General features: G+C 39.8%; 1 protein-coding gene across 1 annotated transcript in view; it reads right to left on the bottom strand.

Moving 5' to 3' along the window:
* ACAD11 (acyl-CoA dehydrogenase family member 11) overlaps nt 1–15,906 on the bottom strand; it is a 38,799-nt gene that overhangs the window by 10,776 nt on the left and 12,117 nt on the right. Inside the window, exons 5-13 of the mRNA XM_083378669.1 lie at nt 15,723–15,890; nt 12,450–12,597; nt 10,700–10,821; nt 9,844–9,950; nt 7,676–7,802; nt 7,230–7,307; nt 5,528–5,666; nt 5,319–5,426; nt 1,811–1,909 (exon numbers count right to left, since the gene is read on the bottom strand). Coding sequence (XP_083234795.1) covers nt 1,811–1,909; nt 5,319–5,426; nt 5,528–5,666; nt 7,230–7,307; nt 7,676–7,802; nt 9,844–9,950; nt 10,700–10,821; nt 12,450–12,597; nt 15,723–15,890 — 1,096 coding nt within the window. The remainder of the gene's footprint in view (nt 1–1,810; nt 1,910–5,318; nt 5,427–5,527; nt 5,667–7,229; nt 7,308–7,675; nt 7,803–9,843; nt 9,951–10,699; nt 10,822–12,449; nt 12,598–15,722; nt 15,891–15,906) is intronic.

Genomic DNA, 15,906 nt, shown 5'->3' with positions numbered 1-15,906 from the left:
TTCCACACACCGAGCCACTTTAAACACTGAAGTCAAGATGTCTACCCTCATCGCTTTGAGCTTCTGTTCCATCCTCTCCTCCATTCTCTCCTCCAATTTCTCCAATTTCTCCTCCATCTGTGCAAATCTAATATTAATTGATTCCAAAATTACCTGGGTATGTTTTTCAAGAGAATCTTGTAAGTCCTTTGATGTCAATACATCAGGAGGATGCAGCGCCTGCAATAATGATTGTTGCACGGGAGAAGTTCCAGCACTCCGAAGAGTTTTAGGGGGTGGTTTAGCCGCCATCTTTTACCAAATATGACGCACTTTCACTTCAGATTTGTAATCCAAAAAAGTCCATCAAGCTGGAGAGTAAAACATAGTAATCCTCTTTACCATTTCCTCTTGTATCGCTCTGCCTGCTCCTTTAAATCATAGTCATTCCTTCAGGCAGGGGTGGTCGCAGACGGCTGGCTCTGCTCCAAGAAGTCAGGAGCAGAGGCGACGGCCAGCTGGGAGCAGCCCAGGCTACGGGGGAGTTCAATCCTTCAGCCGCCCAAGCCATAAGCTCAGGCGGCCCTGGAGAACTCTACCCCTACCTGGGAGCTCGCCCCCTCCTCTTCTCCCGAGGAGGGGGCTTCGGATTCGCCCGAACAGCTGATCGGCACTGTTTCGGGCGAAAAAACAACAGCTGAGCCGCGGGCAGCCCGGGAAGGCTCCCTCCGTCGCCGCGGAGCCACCGGAAGACCAATCGTTACTCTGCACCTTGATATAGCCCACAGGCTAATCAATAAAGATTATTGTTAATTTTCAAAAATATATCACAGTAATATAGAATTGGTATTCTTGAGATATTTTTTAAAGAATAACGATCCTATGTTAAAGAATTTCAGAATATATTAAAATTCTAATGAAGAATAAGTAAGCATTAATGAAGTGTATCATTATGTGGATCTTTTTAATTTACTCAAAGTTCCTACATAAAGATACCTGAAGTCATAGTACAACACTATGTATTCAGGAGTTTCAATCAATTTAATGTGGATTGTTCTCACAGGTCCACCACACTGATGGCTTGTTAACATCAGAGAATGATATTCTAATATCCACCTGGTAAATTTGGATAGGAATATATTTTCTCAAATTTCCCCTAATAATACAGTATATCATTAGCACCGGAATACTACTCAATGCTTTGCTGTTGTGGTTATTTACAAAAGCAGCTCTCAATACTTCTGTAATTTCATTACCTTAAGAAAAAGGTATTATTACACATATGGGGCACTTGAGGCACAAATGCTCTGCCGCCATTTATAGAACACCATGTGGTGAAGTGGATGATAGATCTGGACCCACGGAATGATAAGGAAGAGGGAGGGGGGGGGTAGATGTTGACTATGTTCCTATAGGAGCAGAGTTCATTCCTAATAAAATAAAATAATAAAATAGTCAATTAATGAATTAGTATGAGCCATGGTGGTGCAGTGGTCAGAATGCAGTACTGCAGGCTGCTTCTGCTGACTGCCAGCTGCCAGCAGTTCGAATCTCACCGGCTCAAGGTTGACTTAGCTTTCTATCCTTCTGAGGTTGGTAAAATGAGGACCCAGATTGTTGAGGGCAACAGGCTGACTCTATAAACTGCTTAGAGAGAGTTGTAAGGCACTGTGAAGTGGTATATGTCTTATTGATATTGATATTGCTATTATGTAAGTGTTCAAATACATGTAAAACAAAGCAAGAGAAACCAGTCCATTTAATGAGTGGAGTGTGTTAATACAAAAACTCACTACTGTAATCCCACGTTCTAGGAAACAGTTTTACTTACCACTGCTCCACCACTTCTTGCCATTGATTATGTAGCTGTCTCCATCTCTATGAATGTCACACTTCATATTGGTGGCATCACTTGATGCAACATCAGGTTCTAGACCAAACATCAGAATTTACCACAACTGAAGCCCAGCAAACAGAAAACATTGTGCAGATTTTTCTAGACATCAATAAGGGTTGCTAGGCAATGATACCAAAGACAAACTTCCAGCGAAGGGGTTCCCCCCCCCTTTCTTATTATCCTCTTTAAATGAGTAAGAGAATGTGTGAGTGAGTGTTGAGATTTGTCTACCACCATTATATCTACCATTCATTGGACTCCAGATAATTACAAAGCTTGCCTATAAATTACAATACAAATTCAATATCATTATGAATTAAAATATCAATTCCACACCTGTAATCTGGTACTACTGGTGGTCCTTCACTTATAATAATTGGGCCCAGAATCTCAATAGCTGAGCATAGCCATCACATGTGATTAGCAAATGCTAGTATTTTCTCCTCTGGAGCCTTCCAGAAGGAAGGAGAAAGTCCTAGGCAAGGCCAGCATTCTGTAAAGCTCAGAATACCAGTCTTTGCTACATTTTTGCCAGATATGAGCTCTGTTCTTCCAGCATGCAAGAGGAATTCCATTGGGGGAGCAGACCTCAGATCCAACATCCCCTCCTCTCACACTTTCTTGCTGGCTTCCCTATTGACTATCTATGGAAGTCAGCTGAGGAGATAGTTTTTGCATAGTTTCAACGTTAGTGTTTTAAATTTTAATTGCTTTTCAATTCATCCTTTTATGTTATGTAAGTTGCCCAGGATTGCCCAATCACTGTGGTGGCGAACCTATGGCACGCGTGCCACAGGCGGCACGCAGAGCTGACCCTGTGGGCACATGCACCATCGCCCCAGAAGGGGCGGGGCCAGGGCCAGGCTGCTCCCCTCCGCCTCTCCACATGTGCCTGCGCTCTCGCTCTCTCTCTGCACTGAGTCGGAGTACTGCAAGAGCTGGGTGGATCTGGGCTGGATGGTGAAGTCCAGATAAGCCTGAAGACTGATTTTGCACGCCCCCCCACTCCACGGCCGACCCGGTCAGCAGTGGATCAGGCTGCTGGATTCGAGCTCCGGAAGTTGGAAAAGACCTCTGCCAAGTGGCAGCAGGGCGATCTGTGTTGGGGGGAGGAAAAATGGCAGTGGCAGGGTGATCCATGCCGGGGCTGGTGCTCCTCGCTGCCAGGGCAATCCGTGGAGGGGTGAGTGCTCCTTGCCGCTTCTTCCCCTGCAAACATCAGGAGCGCCCACCCCACCTACCGCTGCCACCATCCCGCGCTCTCCAGCCCATCATCCGCCAGCCGGGTGTGCTGAGCTTGGGTCTTGGGCGGATGGAGGCCAGAGGGGAGCGAGAATCGCGGCTGCCCAGCTCCTCTGCCTGAGGATGTGTGCAGGGAAAGGCGCTGCCTGGCTTGGTAAGCCGCGGTCCACCTGCAGAAGGAGCAGAAGGATGGAGGAGGGGGGATGGCTGGGGAACGGGTGCAGGGCTGCCTATGGAGGGAATCTGACCAGCCCCAGCCTGGAGGAGAGGGGAGGCCAAGGGAGCCTGAAGGGAGGCATCCCGGCATGCCCAGCTGGCTGGCTACGTGCTGGAGAGTGTGGGAGGGCAGCAGCCATCCCAGGACGAGTGGTAGATGGGGTGAGCACTCCCAATGTCCATGGGGAAAGAAGCTGCGAGGAGGCTCCACACCCAGTCCAGCCGAGTCCCGGCACAGAAAGCAAGGCAGCAGTCCTATGTGCATCCCCGTGCATGAGCGCACTCCCACCCAGCCAGGCAAGCAGAGCCATGGCATCTGTGGCAGAAGAGCGCAGATGGGTAGCAGAAGGCACAAGGAGCCCCAATCCCAGCACAGCCTCTCTCCACTCTCCTCCTCCCCCCCTTGGAAGAGCTGTGGGGCTCAGGAGCCTCCCCCCATGTCCCCCTGCCTGCTGAGCAAGATGCCCTCCTGCCCACTGCCCCACCCGCCAGAGCAACATTGAGCTGGCCATGCCCACCCTGGCCATGCCCACCCAATCTGCCATGGCCACCATAGCCACGCCTACCCTGCACCCAGCAATACATAAGTGGATTTTGGGTTGCAGTTTGGGTCTCTAAAAGGTTCGCCACCACTGCCCTATCAGGAAGATGAGCAAAATAATAAATTAATTAATGTATTAAATTAATAAATTAAATTAAATTAAATTAAATTAAATTAAATTAAATTAAATTAAATTAAATTAAATTAAATTAAATTAAATTAAATTAAATTAAATTAAATTGCAAATGACAATCACATGGTCGCAGGACACCTGGCAACCAGTTGTAAGTGCAAATAGGTTGCAAAGAGCTAGAAATCTGGTCATGTGGACCATGGAGGGCAGCACTGATGTTTTATGACGGCTGAAGTGCTTTATGAGTCATAAAGGATCAATTCCAAAGTCATCATTATTCTGTACAGTCATTAAATGACAGGCAATAAGTTGAGGACTACCTGTATTGATTGAAGTTAATCCCTGAAGGTCTTCAAAGAAGAGCCAATTGCTTCTAGAAGGCTATAAGGGTGGGTGCAATCCTTTCCTTCAAGGGCAAGATACTCCTCAGGAAAGGAACTATGGCAGAGAATGTCTGTCAACAGAGTTCCTCTTTTCATCCCACTTGATAAATAGTCTCTCTTAACAAGTTTCCCTAATCATCTGAGTATGATGGGTGGGAACAGTTGGGAAAAGGTGGCCTAAAGATACCAAGGCCCCAAACTGTACAGCACTTTTTAAGTAGTGACCAGTACTTTGCATTACACCTGGAAAACTCTCTGGATATAACAGATGGAGGGAAGGGAAGTTAAAATAGAAAAAATGTAATTCCCCAATCTAATAAAAAGGTAAAGCTTCCCCTGCACATGCGTGCTAGTCGTTTCCGACTCTAGGGGCCGGTGCTCATCTCCGTTTCAAAGCCGAAGAGCCAGCGTTTGCCCGAGGACGTCTCCGTGGTCACGTGGCCGGCATGACTAGATGCCAAAGGCGCACGGAACGCTGTTACCTTCCCACTGTAGTGGTCCCTATTTTTCTACTTGCATTTTTACGTGCTTTCGAACTGCTAGGTTGGCAGAAGCTGGGACGAGTAACAGGCGCTCACTCTGTTACACGGCACTCGGGATTTGACCCGCCAAACTGCCAATCTAATACATGACAATAATAAGCTGAGAGTGCATTTTAGAGTGAATTGGAAGTTAATTCTGTTTTATTGTTGGAAATTATAGAAATACAGTGCTATATTCAGAGTAAATTAATTATACGATAACCTTGCTGATATTTATAGAGCAAATTAGTCCTGGCTAAATTCTCTTACATTAATTTTAGTGAAACAGAAAAATTTCTAATATGCTGGATTCAACCCAAAAATTTAAAAATGAATACATACATATGAATGTTTTCTCTCTCTGCTACATATGAATGTTTCCATGTCTAAAATATGAAACAATTACCTGTCATGCAAAAGCAAGAATTAATTTTTCCCTCCAAAAGAGGCTCCAGCCATTGTTTCTTCTGTTCTTCTGTCCCATACAAGTGTAGAACCTCCATATTTCCTGTGTCTGGAAAACAGAAGAAACAATGAAACGGCATTTCCCATTGTGTCCACCATACCATATAAGAGTGATAAAAATCCTGACAAGGCAATAAGATGGTCCCCCACCTGGTGCATGACAATTGAATACTTCAGGAGCAAAGAAGCACTTCCCAGTCTCTTCTGCTATTAGGGCATAGTCCAACTGACCAAGACCACTAACCGCTGGCAGGAAAAGGTTCCAGAGGCCTTCTGCTTTGGCCTTTTCCTGATGAAAAGAGAACTATGGATGCATCAAGTAACTCAACAATAGGTCTAACATTTTTAACAGAAATGTGAATATACAAGTTAAATTACATCACAAAATTACCGTACAAAAAGTTCTGCTGTGGGACACCTGATGCACCAACACATGGTGCTAACATTCTTTTCGAAGCTTCTGAATGAAGTTTCAAAAACAGCCAAAAAAACAACTGAAAAGTGTGAGTGGGATTGCAGGGGGCTATCAACGTGATTATAATGCATCTATCAAGAAGCATCTATCAAGAAGCAACGGATGGAAACTAGTCAAGGAGAGAAGCAACCTAGAACTAAGGAGAAACTTCCTGACAGTTAGAACAATTAACCAGTGGAACAACCTGCCTCCAGAGGTGGTGAATGCTCCAACACTGGAGGTTTTTAAGAAGAGACTGGACAGCCATTTGCCTGAAATGGTATAAGGTTTCCTCCCTGAGCAGGGGGTTGGACTAGATGACCTCCAAGGTCCCTTCCAACTTTATTATTATTATTATTATTATTATTATTATTATTATTATTATTATTATTATTATTATTATTATTATTATTATTATTATTATTTATTATTATTATTATTATTATTATTATTATTATTATTATCAAGTATTTTAACAATGGTTTTGATCAGTGATTTAGTGCTCTTTCCCGAAGCTGACTGCATCACCAACAGAAACAATAATGAAACACATCAATTCGAATACAAACTAAAACTGCCATGATTCGTCCCTTATTTAAGCAGAGCATTTTACACGTGGAAGAACGAAAGGACTGTTCAGGAGTGGACTGGAAATGAGATGAAGACAACACCGTGTGGACACAACAGTAAGTAGTTTGCTGGGGTATGCTCATTCATATTTAGATTCGTATCAGAAAACACCCTTAGAGACATATGATCGTCTAAGGCCCAAGCTGTCATTGATGGAGCAGTAAAAACAATGGAGTTAGTGCCATAGGCTCATCCAGTTTTCTTGCTCTCCTGCCCCGGGTAACAGCAAGAATTATGGTTCTCCAACCTATTTTTATTGGTAGACAGGAAGGAAATTCACTCAGCTCCAGTATTCACACACACCTTCCTAATTTGCATAGGATGAATTACTGGAATTAAAGTACGTTAGAACAAATTTATCATTTTATCTGACGTGTATGTATGCATACATGCAATAAAGCTAAGTTCTACCTTTGAGTCAGTGTTGACTTCTGGCAGTCCCTGTAGTTTTTCTTGGCAAGATTTTTAAAGTGGCTTGCCATTGCCTCCTTCCTAGGGTTGAGAGAGAGGTCACCGCACTGGTTTTGTGTCTAAAGCAAGACTAGGACTCATGGTGTTCTGGTTTCTAGCCTTCTGCTTCAAACTACCTTACCAAAAAGGCTCTCTTGTGGATTAAACTAATAAATTCCATTCTCTTTGTAAGATATAACTTTCTCACTAGAATAAAAACTATAGATTAAGCTTTAAATTATATTTCCACAAATACTCATTGGCATCATACAAGATCTTTTTTTTACTGTATACTATAGACAGGGGGAAAAAGAATACCTTGAGTTTCTCCATGACATTAGGTTTTCTCCATATATCTGGTGAATTTTTCTTTCTGGCGTAATACTCAACTATTTCCTAGAGGATATACATAAAATGTAAAAATAATCATTCTTGTGCCACCCCATCTGAAAGCTGTAATTGAAAGTATCGATTAATCTCCTGCTAGGTCTTGGATGTCATAGTTAAAACAAGTTATGATTTCAAACTGGAATTAGGATTTTCGTGTTTCCTTATCTGTATGCTGGACCTATATACTTAGGAAGACAAGAGTACTGGTCTCTGACATTGCCTTAGTTAGAGGACTGATCTCTGCAAAATAGATCACATGGCTACTCTTGGCATTGTGGTAAATTAAATGGCAGGAAACTTCCAGGAAGTTTGAGCAAGGCTCAAAATGATGTTGATTTGGTCCTCCTTTAATAACTATTCATGGTAGAACTTACTTTTTCAGCTGGGAAAACATGCTTTTTCATGAAATCCTTCACTTTCTGAAGGATTTTCTTCCCCTCTGTGGACTGCTGGAATAATTCTACAGAATTGCAAGGAGGTATGCTAGTGCTGAAAGTTATTCTAGAAGAAAGCAACAAATGATCAAGAGGGAGTATTAGATATGTTGGCTGCCTGGAGTTATTTGTAAAAATAATAAAGGCAGGATAAAAATCGAATAAATCAATACACTGATATATCAAAGTGTCCTACAAGTATGTTAAATAAAGGGCAAACTTGCACCTCAAATAGGCTACCTGATGTAGGCTGCAAATTAGAGATATACAGGTGAAACTCAAAAAATTAGAATATCGTGTAAAAGTACATTTATTTCAGTAATGCAACTTAAAAGGGGAAACTAATATATGAGATAGACTCATTACATGCAAAGCAAGATAGTTGAAGCCGTGATTTATCATAATTGTGATGATTATGGTGTACAGCTCATGAAAACCCAAAATCCACAATCTCAGAAAATTAGAATATTACATGCAATCAATAAAACAAGGAGTGTACATAGAACAATATCGGACCTCTGAAAAGTATAAGCATGCATATGTACTCAGTACTTGGTTTGGGCCCCTTTTGCAGCAATTACTGCCTCAATGCAGCGTGGCATGGAAGCTATCAGCCTGTGGCACTGCTGAGGTGTTATGGAAGACCAGGATGCTTCAATAGCAGCCTTCAGCTCTTCTGCATTGTTCGGTCTCATGTCTCTCATCTTTCTCTTGGCAATGCCCCATAGATTCTCTATGGGGTTCAAGACAGACGAGTTGGCCAATCAAGCACAGTAATCCCACGGTCATTGAACCAGGTTTTGGTGCTTTTGGCAGTGTGGGCAGGTGCCAAGTCCTGCTGGAAAATGAAGTCAGCATCCCCATAAAGCTCATCTGCGGAAGGAAGCATGAAGTGCTCCAAAATCTCCTGGTAGACGGCTGTGTTGACCCTGGACTTAATGAAGCAGAGTGGACCAGCACCAGCAGATGACATGGCTCCCCAAATCAACACAGACTGTGGAAACTTCACACTGGACTTCAAGCATCTTGCAGTGTGTGCCTCTCCATTCTTCCTCCAGACTCTGGGTCCTTGGTTTCCAAATGAGATGCAAAAGTTGCTCTCATCAGAAAAGAGGACTTTGGACCACTGAGCAACAGACCAGGTCTGTTTTTCTTTAATCCAGGTAAGATGCTTCTGACGTTGTTTGTTGTTCAGGAGTGGCTTGACAAGAGGAATATGAAATCTGAAGCCCATGTCCAGGATCCGTCTGTGTGTGGTGGCTCTTGATGCACTGACTCCAGCCTCAGTCCACTCCTTGTGAAAGTCCCCAACACTTTTGAATGGCCTTTTCCTGACAATCCTCTCCAGGCTGCGGTCATCCCTGCTGCTTGTGCACCTTTTACTTCCTCACTTTTCCCTTCCACATAACTTTCTATTAATGTGCTTTGATACAGCACTTTGGGAACATCCAACGTCTTTTGCAATTACCTTTTGAGGCTTTCCCTCCTTATGGAGGGTGTCAATGATGGTTTTCTGCACAACTGTCAGGTCAGCAGTCTTCCCCATGATTGTGATTCCTACTGAACCAGACTGAGAGACCATTTAAAGGCTCAGGAACCCTTTGCAGGTGTTATGGCTTAATTAGCTGATTAGAGTGGGACACTTTGAGCCTAGAATATTGCACCTTTTCACAATATTCTAATTTTCTGAGATTGTGGATTTGGGGTTTTCATGAGCTGTACTCCATAATCATCACAATTATGACAAATCACGGCTTGAACTATCTTGCTTTGCATGTAATGAGTGTATCTCATATATTAGTTTCCCCTTTTAAGCTGCATTACTGAAATAAATGAACTTTTGCATGATATTCTAATTTTTTGAGTTTCACCTGTAGAAAAGAGACAGAAAGCTACTACTGTTATCTACTACCATTTAATACTACCTGTGTTTCTGCAATTCAAATCTGTTATCCCTACCCCAGATACATACTGCTCTTGTGAATTTATTATAGAGATAGTCAGTGCAGCACCAAACAGCAATCAAAAAAAGAAAACTTTGTGGGGCCTATTTGAGGCACAGGAGGCATAGTTAAATCTTTAAAACTCTTTCAAGAATCAATTCTTACTTTTTGGCTACCTGTAATCCAACTTCAGCCAGAGGTCTCACTACACTGCTGAATTCCAAACTGTTTTCTGCAGAGGAATTACCCAGGAGATATCGGGCATATATACCCTAAAGAATAAGTAATTTCAATACATAAAATAACAAATAGTTAAACACTTTAATAATACATGACAGAGGAATATTTAATTATTATTCAAGATCTATACTTATATCAATCTTTGACCAATATAAGTTAAAAAAACATATAACCCATCAAGTGAGCAGCAAGATTATCATAGGTAATTTAACAATGGTATATATCTATGATATACACAGTAGCTATAAAATTACAAAATAATGGCATAAAGCATAAAAACTATGAAATTTCTGTGGAACTTAAAGCTATGTAACATAGGATTCATTAAATTTTAAGTTACTGTAATTTTCATTTACTGTAACCATTATATGCCATGTGAAAAGCAATAAATGCTATGCTATCCATATCCATAGCAAATTTTTACTTATTTCTTCCAAAAATAATTTGTTAATTAGTTTGGGCTGAGAGATGACAGGTGTCTCAGAGATATCTTTAGAGCAATGTGATCAAGAAGAATATTAAACTACAGTCTCATGATTCCTATTTTGACACCTTCGTTCTAAAAGTCTATTTGAAGCACAGTAATGATATCGGTTGCAGGGACTCACGAACAGCATAATATTTAATATTACGCAAACAGTTCCTCTACTTCAAGTAAAATATAAAATCTGGAATGTTATTGCTAATGTTATGAGTAAAAGGATTTACAAAAAAGCATTAATTGTGTTTCAGTCACTCCATTTAACATTAAAAGATAAGAGATAGATTATGTATATGTTACCTGGCTTATTGAGGCCAATTTGAAATATGAAAGAGCAAGAAAAAAATTAAGATTATGTGGAGAAGTACTGGTATCCCTGAAGCGAGAATAAATCGTGATCAGTTCTTCAGGGGAAGGAATTCCTATGAAGAGCAAATTAATTTATGTCCACTTTAGCTTTGCTGTATGATTTGTAGATTATATCACATATATCACAGATGTAGTAAATAAACATATATATTGTATTTGTTTTTTTCATATCATATTAGACAACAAAATTATAGAATTCTCTTTGAGCAGTGGTCAGCAATTGACATTTTCACATTCAATAAGCATTTTCTTGGTCTAATATAGTTCATTGGGGTCTTCTTCAGCATATTTTTAGACTTCTCAACATTAGCTGCTGCTCTAGAACTTCATAGTGATCTAGCCAAGTACTAACCATGCCTAACCCCACTTAGCCCTCAGTTATTTTGAGGACTTGCGCAGATTCAAATGCAGGATCCAAAAACCAATATCAAGGCTTACTGTATTATTTATTTGTTTATTTGTTTGCTTGTTTGTTTATCAATGTGCACTGGATGAATTCTATCCAGAAAATAATAGGAAAGGCTCCTGCAGACAAAAGGTGGCACTTGTATTTATACATTTCAGGAAAGAAGGAAACAAATGATATAGTCATGCATATACATAGGCAATAGAGGACATAAATAGATACTCATAATTAGCAAACTTCAAGGTATTTTTCTACTCTCCTACTGTCACTATCCTTAAGAAAGAATTATTGTCTTAATAGAAAGAAACATATCAGTTACATTTCCACAGATATTTTTTATAAAGCATCTTGAAAAGCAGGCACTTTTTAAACACAGTAATTAATAAAATAATAAAACCTTTTTTTATTGTCAAAGTACAACATGTGTACATTGAGATTAGCTGAGCCTCCCCCTCCCGTGCTCTCCCCCCCCAACACACAGTGACAACAAACCCTCCATCCCACCACACCATGTGAACCAACTACACCACACACCGGCCTCCCAAGTCAACTCTGCATAAGATTATGTCCCATTCAAAAGCCTAACAGCCCACGGATAAAAGCTGTTCTTCAGCCAGTTGGTACGGCTGGCTATATTCCTATATCTCCTACCGGATGGTAGGAGAGTAAAGAGATACCGTCCAGGGTGTGAGTCATCCCTGAGAATCTTCCTCACTCTTCCAAGGCAACGAGCCCTGGCGATGTCATCCAGTGGTGTCAGGGAACAGCCCACAATGTCTTGTGCTGTGCTCACTACCCTCTGTAATACTTTCCTATCCGCGGCTGTCAGACCAGCATACCAAACTGCAATACCATACGAGAGGACGCTCTCTATAGTAGACCGGTAAAAGAGGGTCATTAGCTGTTGTTCTACCCTGTTCTTCCGCAAGATCCTAAGAAAGTGAAGCCTCTGTTGAGCCTTTCTAGCCACCTGAGTTGTGTTAACTTTCCAGGTCAGATCTTCACAGAGGTAGACTCCCAGAAATTTAAAGGAGGAAACTCTCTCTACACAGTTAGCACACATTCCCTCTGTTTCTATTTTACTAGCACATTCCACTCCTCCAAGAATTTATTTTCCTCACATCTAGAGCAGATGGAGTATATTTGAGATGCAAAAATGGATTGTTGGAGTAACAATAACCCATCACTATGTTTTTTTCCACATTTTATATTTTAAAAAATTAGTGCTATTTTTTTAAAAAAAGAAAACAGCTGAGTAGAAAAACAAGCACATACCTCCAATGTTATTTACATCCCGTAAATTAAGCATTTTTATAGGTTTGAGGGTCCTGGGCCAAAAACAAAAAGCAAGAGTATAAGCCAAGTCTGCCAGAGGGTGGCCTAAAGTTGAAAGTTCCCAATCCAATACTGCTATGACACGGGCCTAGAAACCAAGACAGAAAGAAAAACTTGAAAAGAACAAAACTGTGGATAATTGCACAATAATTGCAATAGCAATAGCAAATAGCCTTTACATTTATATACTGTTCCATAGTGCTTTACAGCATTCTTTGAGTGATTTATAATGTCAGCATATGGCCCTCAACAATCTGGATTCTCATTTTCTCAACCTTGGAAAATGGAAGGCAGAGTGAACCTTGAGCAGATCAGGATTGAACTCTAGGCTGTGGACAGAATTAGCAATTACTGCAATTCTAACCACTGTATCACCAAGGCTCCTGATAATATGAATTCAGTGCATATTACGCACATGGAACCATAGGCTATGACTTTTGAGAATATTAACACGGATGCTACTGTGTGACTACAGATAATCTAGTTGGCAAAACAAAATGGAAAGAGTTACCTTTGCATTAGATTTCAGAAGTCCGGCTTCTTGCCACCAAACTGAGGAAGGTGATTCATGTACAATAGAGGAGGGCTTGGATGGCAATGCCACAGTTGTGATCTTACAGATTTTTACATCAACCTCCCCTATCCCACCACCCTGATTTTGCTGAACGAAAAATAACCAACTATGCCCTCTCAGAGCCAGCCCTTTACCAAATAGTGTCCTGATAAGGAATGAATTAAAGCACAGCACACACAAACAAATCTTCATTAGCTGAATTCTTTAGTAGCTAAGTCTGATTATAGAAGTTCATGCATTTATGTACATTTGAAGCATCACTGATTTTGGAAGAAAGAGTAGAAAAGATAGGAATCTATAGCAAAGGAGGAATATATTCAAGATAGCTAAGCCATTGTCCTCTGGATCCAGTTTTGTGGAAGACCAAGGCTTGACTATAGATCCAAAGCACAATAATATATAGTACTATATAATATCACTTTATTAGGATCAGCTGGGAAACAAAAGACTGAGATTCCACTCCTCCAGATTTCTGTACTGGGCTATTTATAACTGTTCATAATTGTTGTAAGAAGAGTAAGAACAATTCTTGTGTATTCCAAATAATCTTATCTTGCCATTTCTCTAAACTCATCATAACCTTTAGGAAAGGTCTGTGAATTCACACCTGGCCATGAAAACAAAGATGCTTCTGTAATGTTTCCCAACAAAGTATTTTCAACTATAAAAAGAAGCTATATAGATATATGACCTCCTCTCACCTTCTAATTAAAAGAAGATATATTCCAGTGTTTTAATCATACTAGTCAAATATTGTCCTTAACTTACAATAGTTGATTTAGTGACCATTCAGTTACAACAGCGCTGAAAAAAGTGATGACTGTTTTTCACACTTACAACATCCCCATGATCATGTGATCAAAATTCAGATGCTTGGAAACTGACTCATATTTATGAGAGTTGCACTGTCCTGGGGTCATGTGATCACCTTTTGTAACTTTCTGACATGCAAAATCAATGGGGAAGTCAGATTCACTTAAAAACCATGTTACTAACTTAACAACTGCAGTGATTCACTTAATAATTGTGGCAGGAAAGATGATAAAATGGGGTAAAACTCACTTAATATGTGTCTCACTTAGCAACAGAAATTTTGAGCTCAGTTGCAGTCATGTCAAGAAATGGCAAGATAAGATTATTTGGAATACACAAGAATTGTTCTTACTCTTCTTACAACAATTATGAACAGTTATAAATAGCCCAGTACAGAAATCTGGAGGAGTGGAATCTCAGTCTTTTGTTTCCCAGCTGATCCTAATAAAGTGATATTATATAGTACTATATATTATTGTGCTTTGGATCTATAGTCAAGCCTTGGTCTTCCACAAAATCTGTATCTCCTACAAGCCTTGTTTAAAAAACAGATCTTATTTTCTTCCATGTTTATGTAGAACAAATATTATGCATAATAAACTCAAGGATGTTAGGACTTCACAATGTGATGATATAAAAATGGTGTGTTTGTTAGCAACACATGAATGTGATACCAATCAACACACACACACAAAATATTTAAAATCAAATTGGAGAGAAAAAGCTTATAAATAAAGTATTCCAAGTGTTTCTAATTTTTAACAGGAACATTTCATGTAGTTATTTTTCAAAAGCATGCAAGAAGGATAGTAGACTCTAATCCTGTTTTATAGATGGACAAATTAGCATCTAACTTGGCAATGACCAGCAAGCATCATATACCAGAAAATGTTATGGTTTACTGCTATTGTCAAATAATTGGATTCATTTTTTTTATTTTTACTGAGTCTGCACTACATTTTTACAGTTGTTTTTAGCTTCCAACAGCTGCAGAGTATGTCCAATAAATAATATGATGATGAATACTGGTGGAGGCAGGCAAGCAGGGTTAGACCTAAAATCTTTTGGCCCTTTTAGCCACTTCAAAGTTAAGGATCAAAGCAGATATGTTAAACTTCTTGGAAACTAATCCTGACTTCACTAGTGATCTAGTACTAAATAAAGGATAAGAATTGAAATCATAGGGGTAAATGCAATACATATTTCATTTCATATTTCTATCAACAGGATTTTAAAATGCATTAGGACTACACATTACTTTAGAAGTATTATTGGAATTTGCTTTAAAATAGTTCCAATAGAATAAATAGTGCAAAATACAAATGTACTATTGACTGGAAAATGAATTTTATCCTATATGATATGCTGATTTGCCAAGGAATTAATAGATGTCTCTGAATGTGTATGTAATTTCATTAGAATACTGTTCTTCAAGCATATATTATTTCAGATATTGAGTTATGACAAAATCAATACGATAATTTATTCTTCAGGTTTGCATAATTTGTTGCTTATGCAAGGTGAACTTAAATCTTACTTCAAACACCCACAAAGTTGCTTAACTACATTCCCAGCAGTCTGAGGTGATGAAATATAACTTTGGTCCTGAGAATGAATGAACAAACCATTAAGAGAAGAGGAGGAGGCTCAGAAAAGATTACTCTGTTTTGGGAAAGAAAGAAGCTGCCTTAATTTTGTTTAGTATAAAATGTAGTAGAAGGAAATTTTGACAGACTTACAAGATTCTATTATTTATACTCTATAACAATAAAAGGCTGACCCGAAAAGAAATAGAAGAAAATGCTATTTGCATCATTTCAGGATACCTCTCTTGGGTGAAAAATGATGTTATCTATTCTAAAGTCACCATGGACCAAAGTAACTTCATTATGATCATCATCAGGTAAATTGCTCATTAACCATTCAGATAATTCGATCATAGCTGGAATTTTGATATGAGCAGCTGCCTGATACTGCCTCATCCAAACTGATACCTAAAAGCAAACAACA

The sequence above is a fragment of the Vipera ursinii genome (genome assembly GCF_947247035.1).
Source record: "Vipera ursinii genome assembly, chromosome: Z".
NCBI lineage: Eukaryota > Metazoa > Chordata > Lepidosauria > Squamata > Viperidae > Vipera > Vipera ursinii.
Note: the sequence above shows the minus strand (reverse complement) of the source record. Positions and strands in the feature narration are given on the sequence as shown.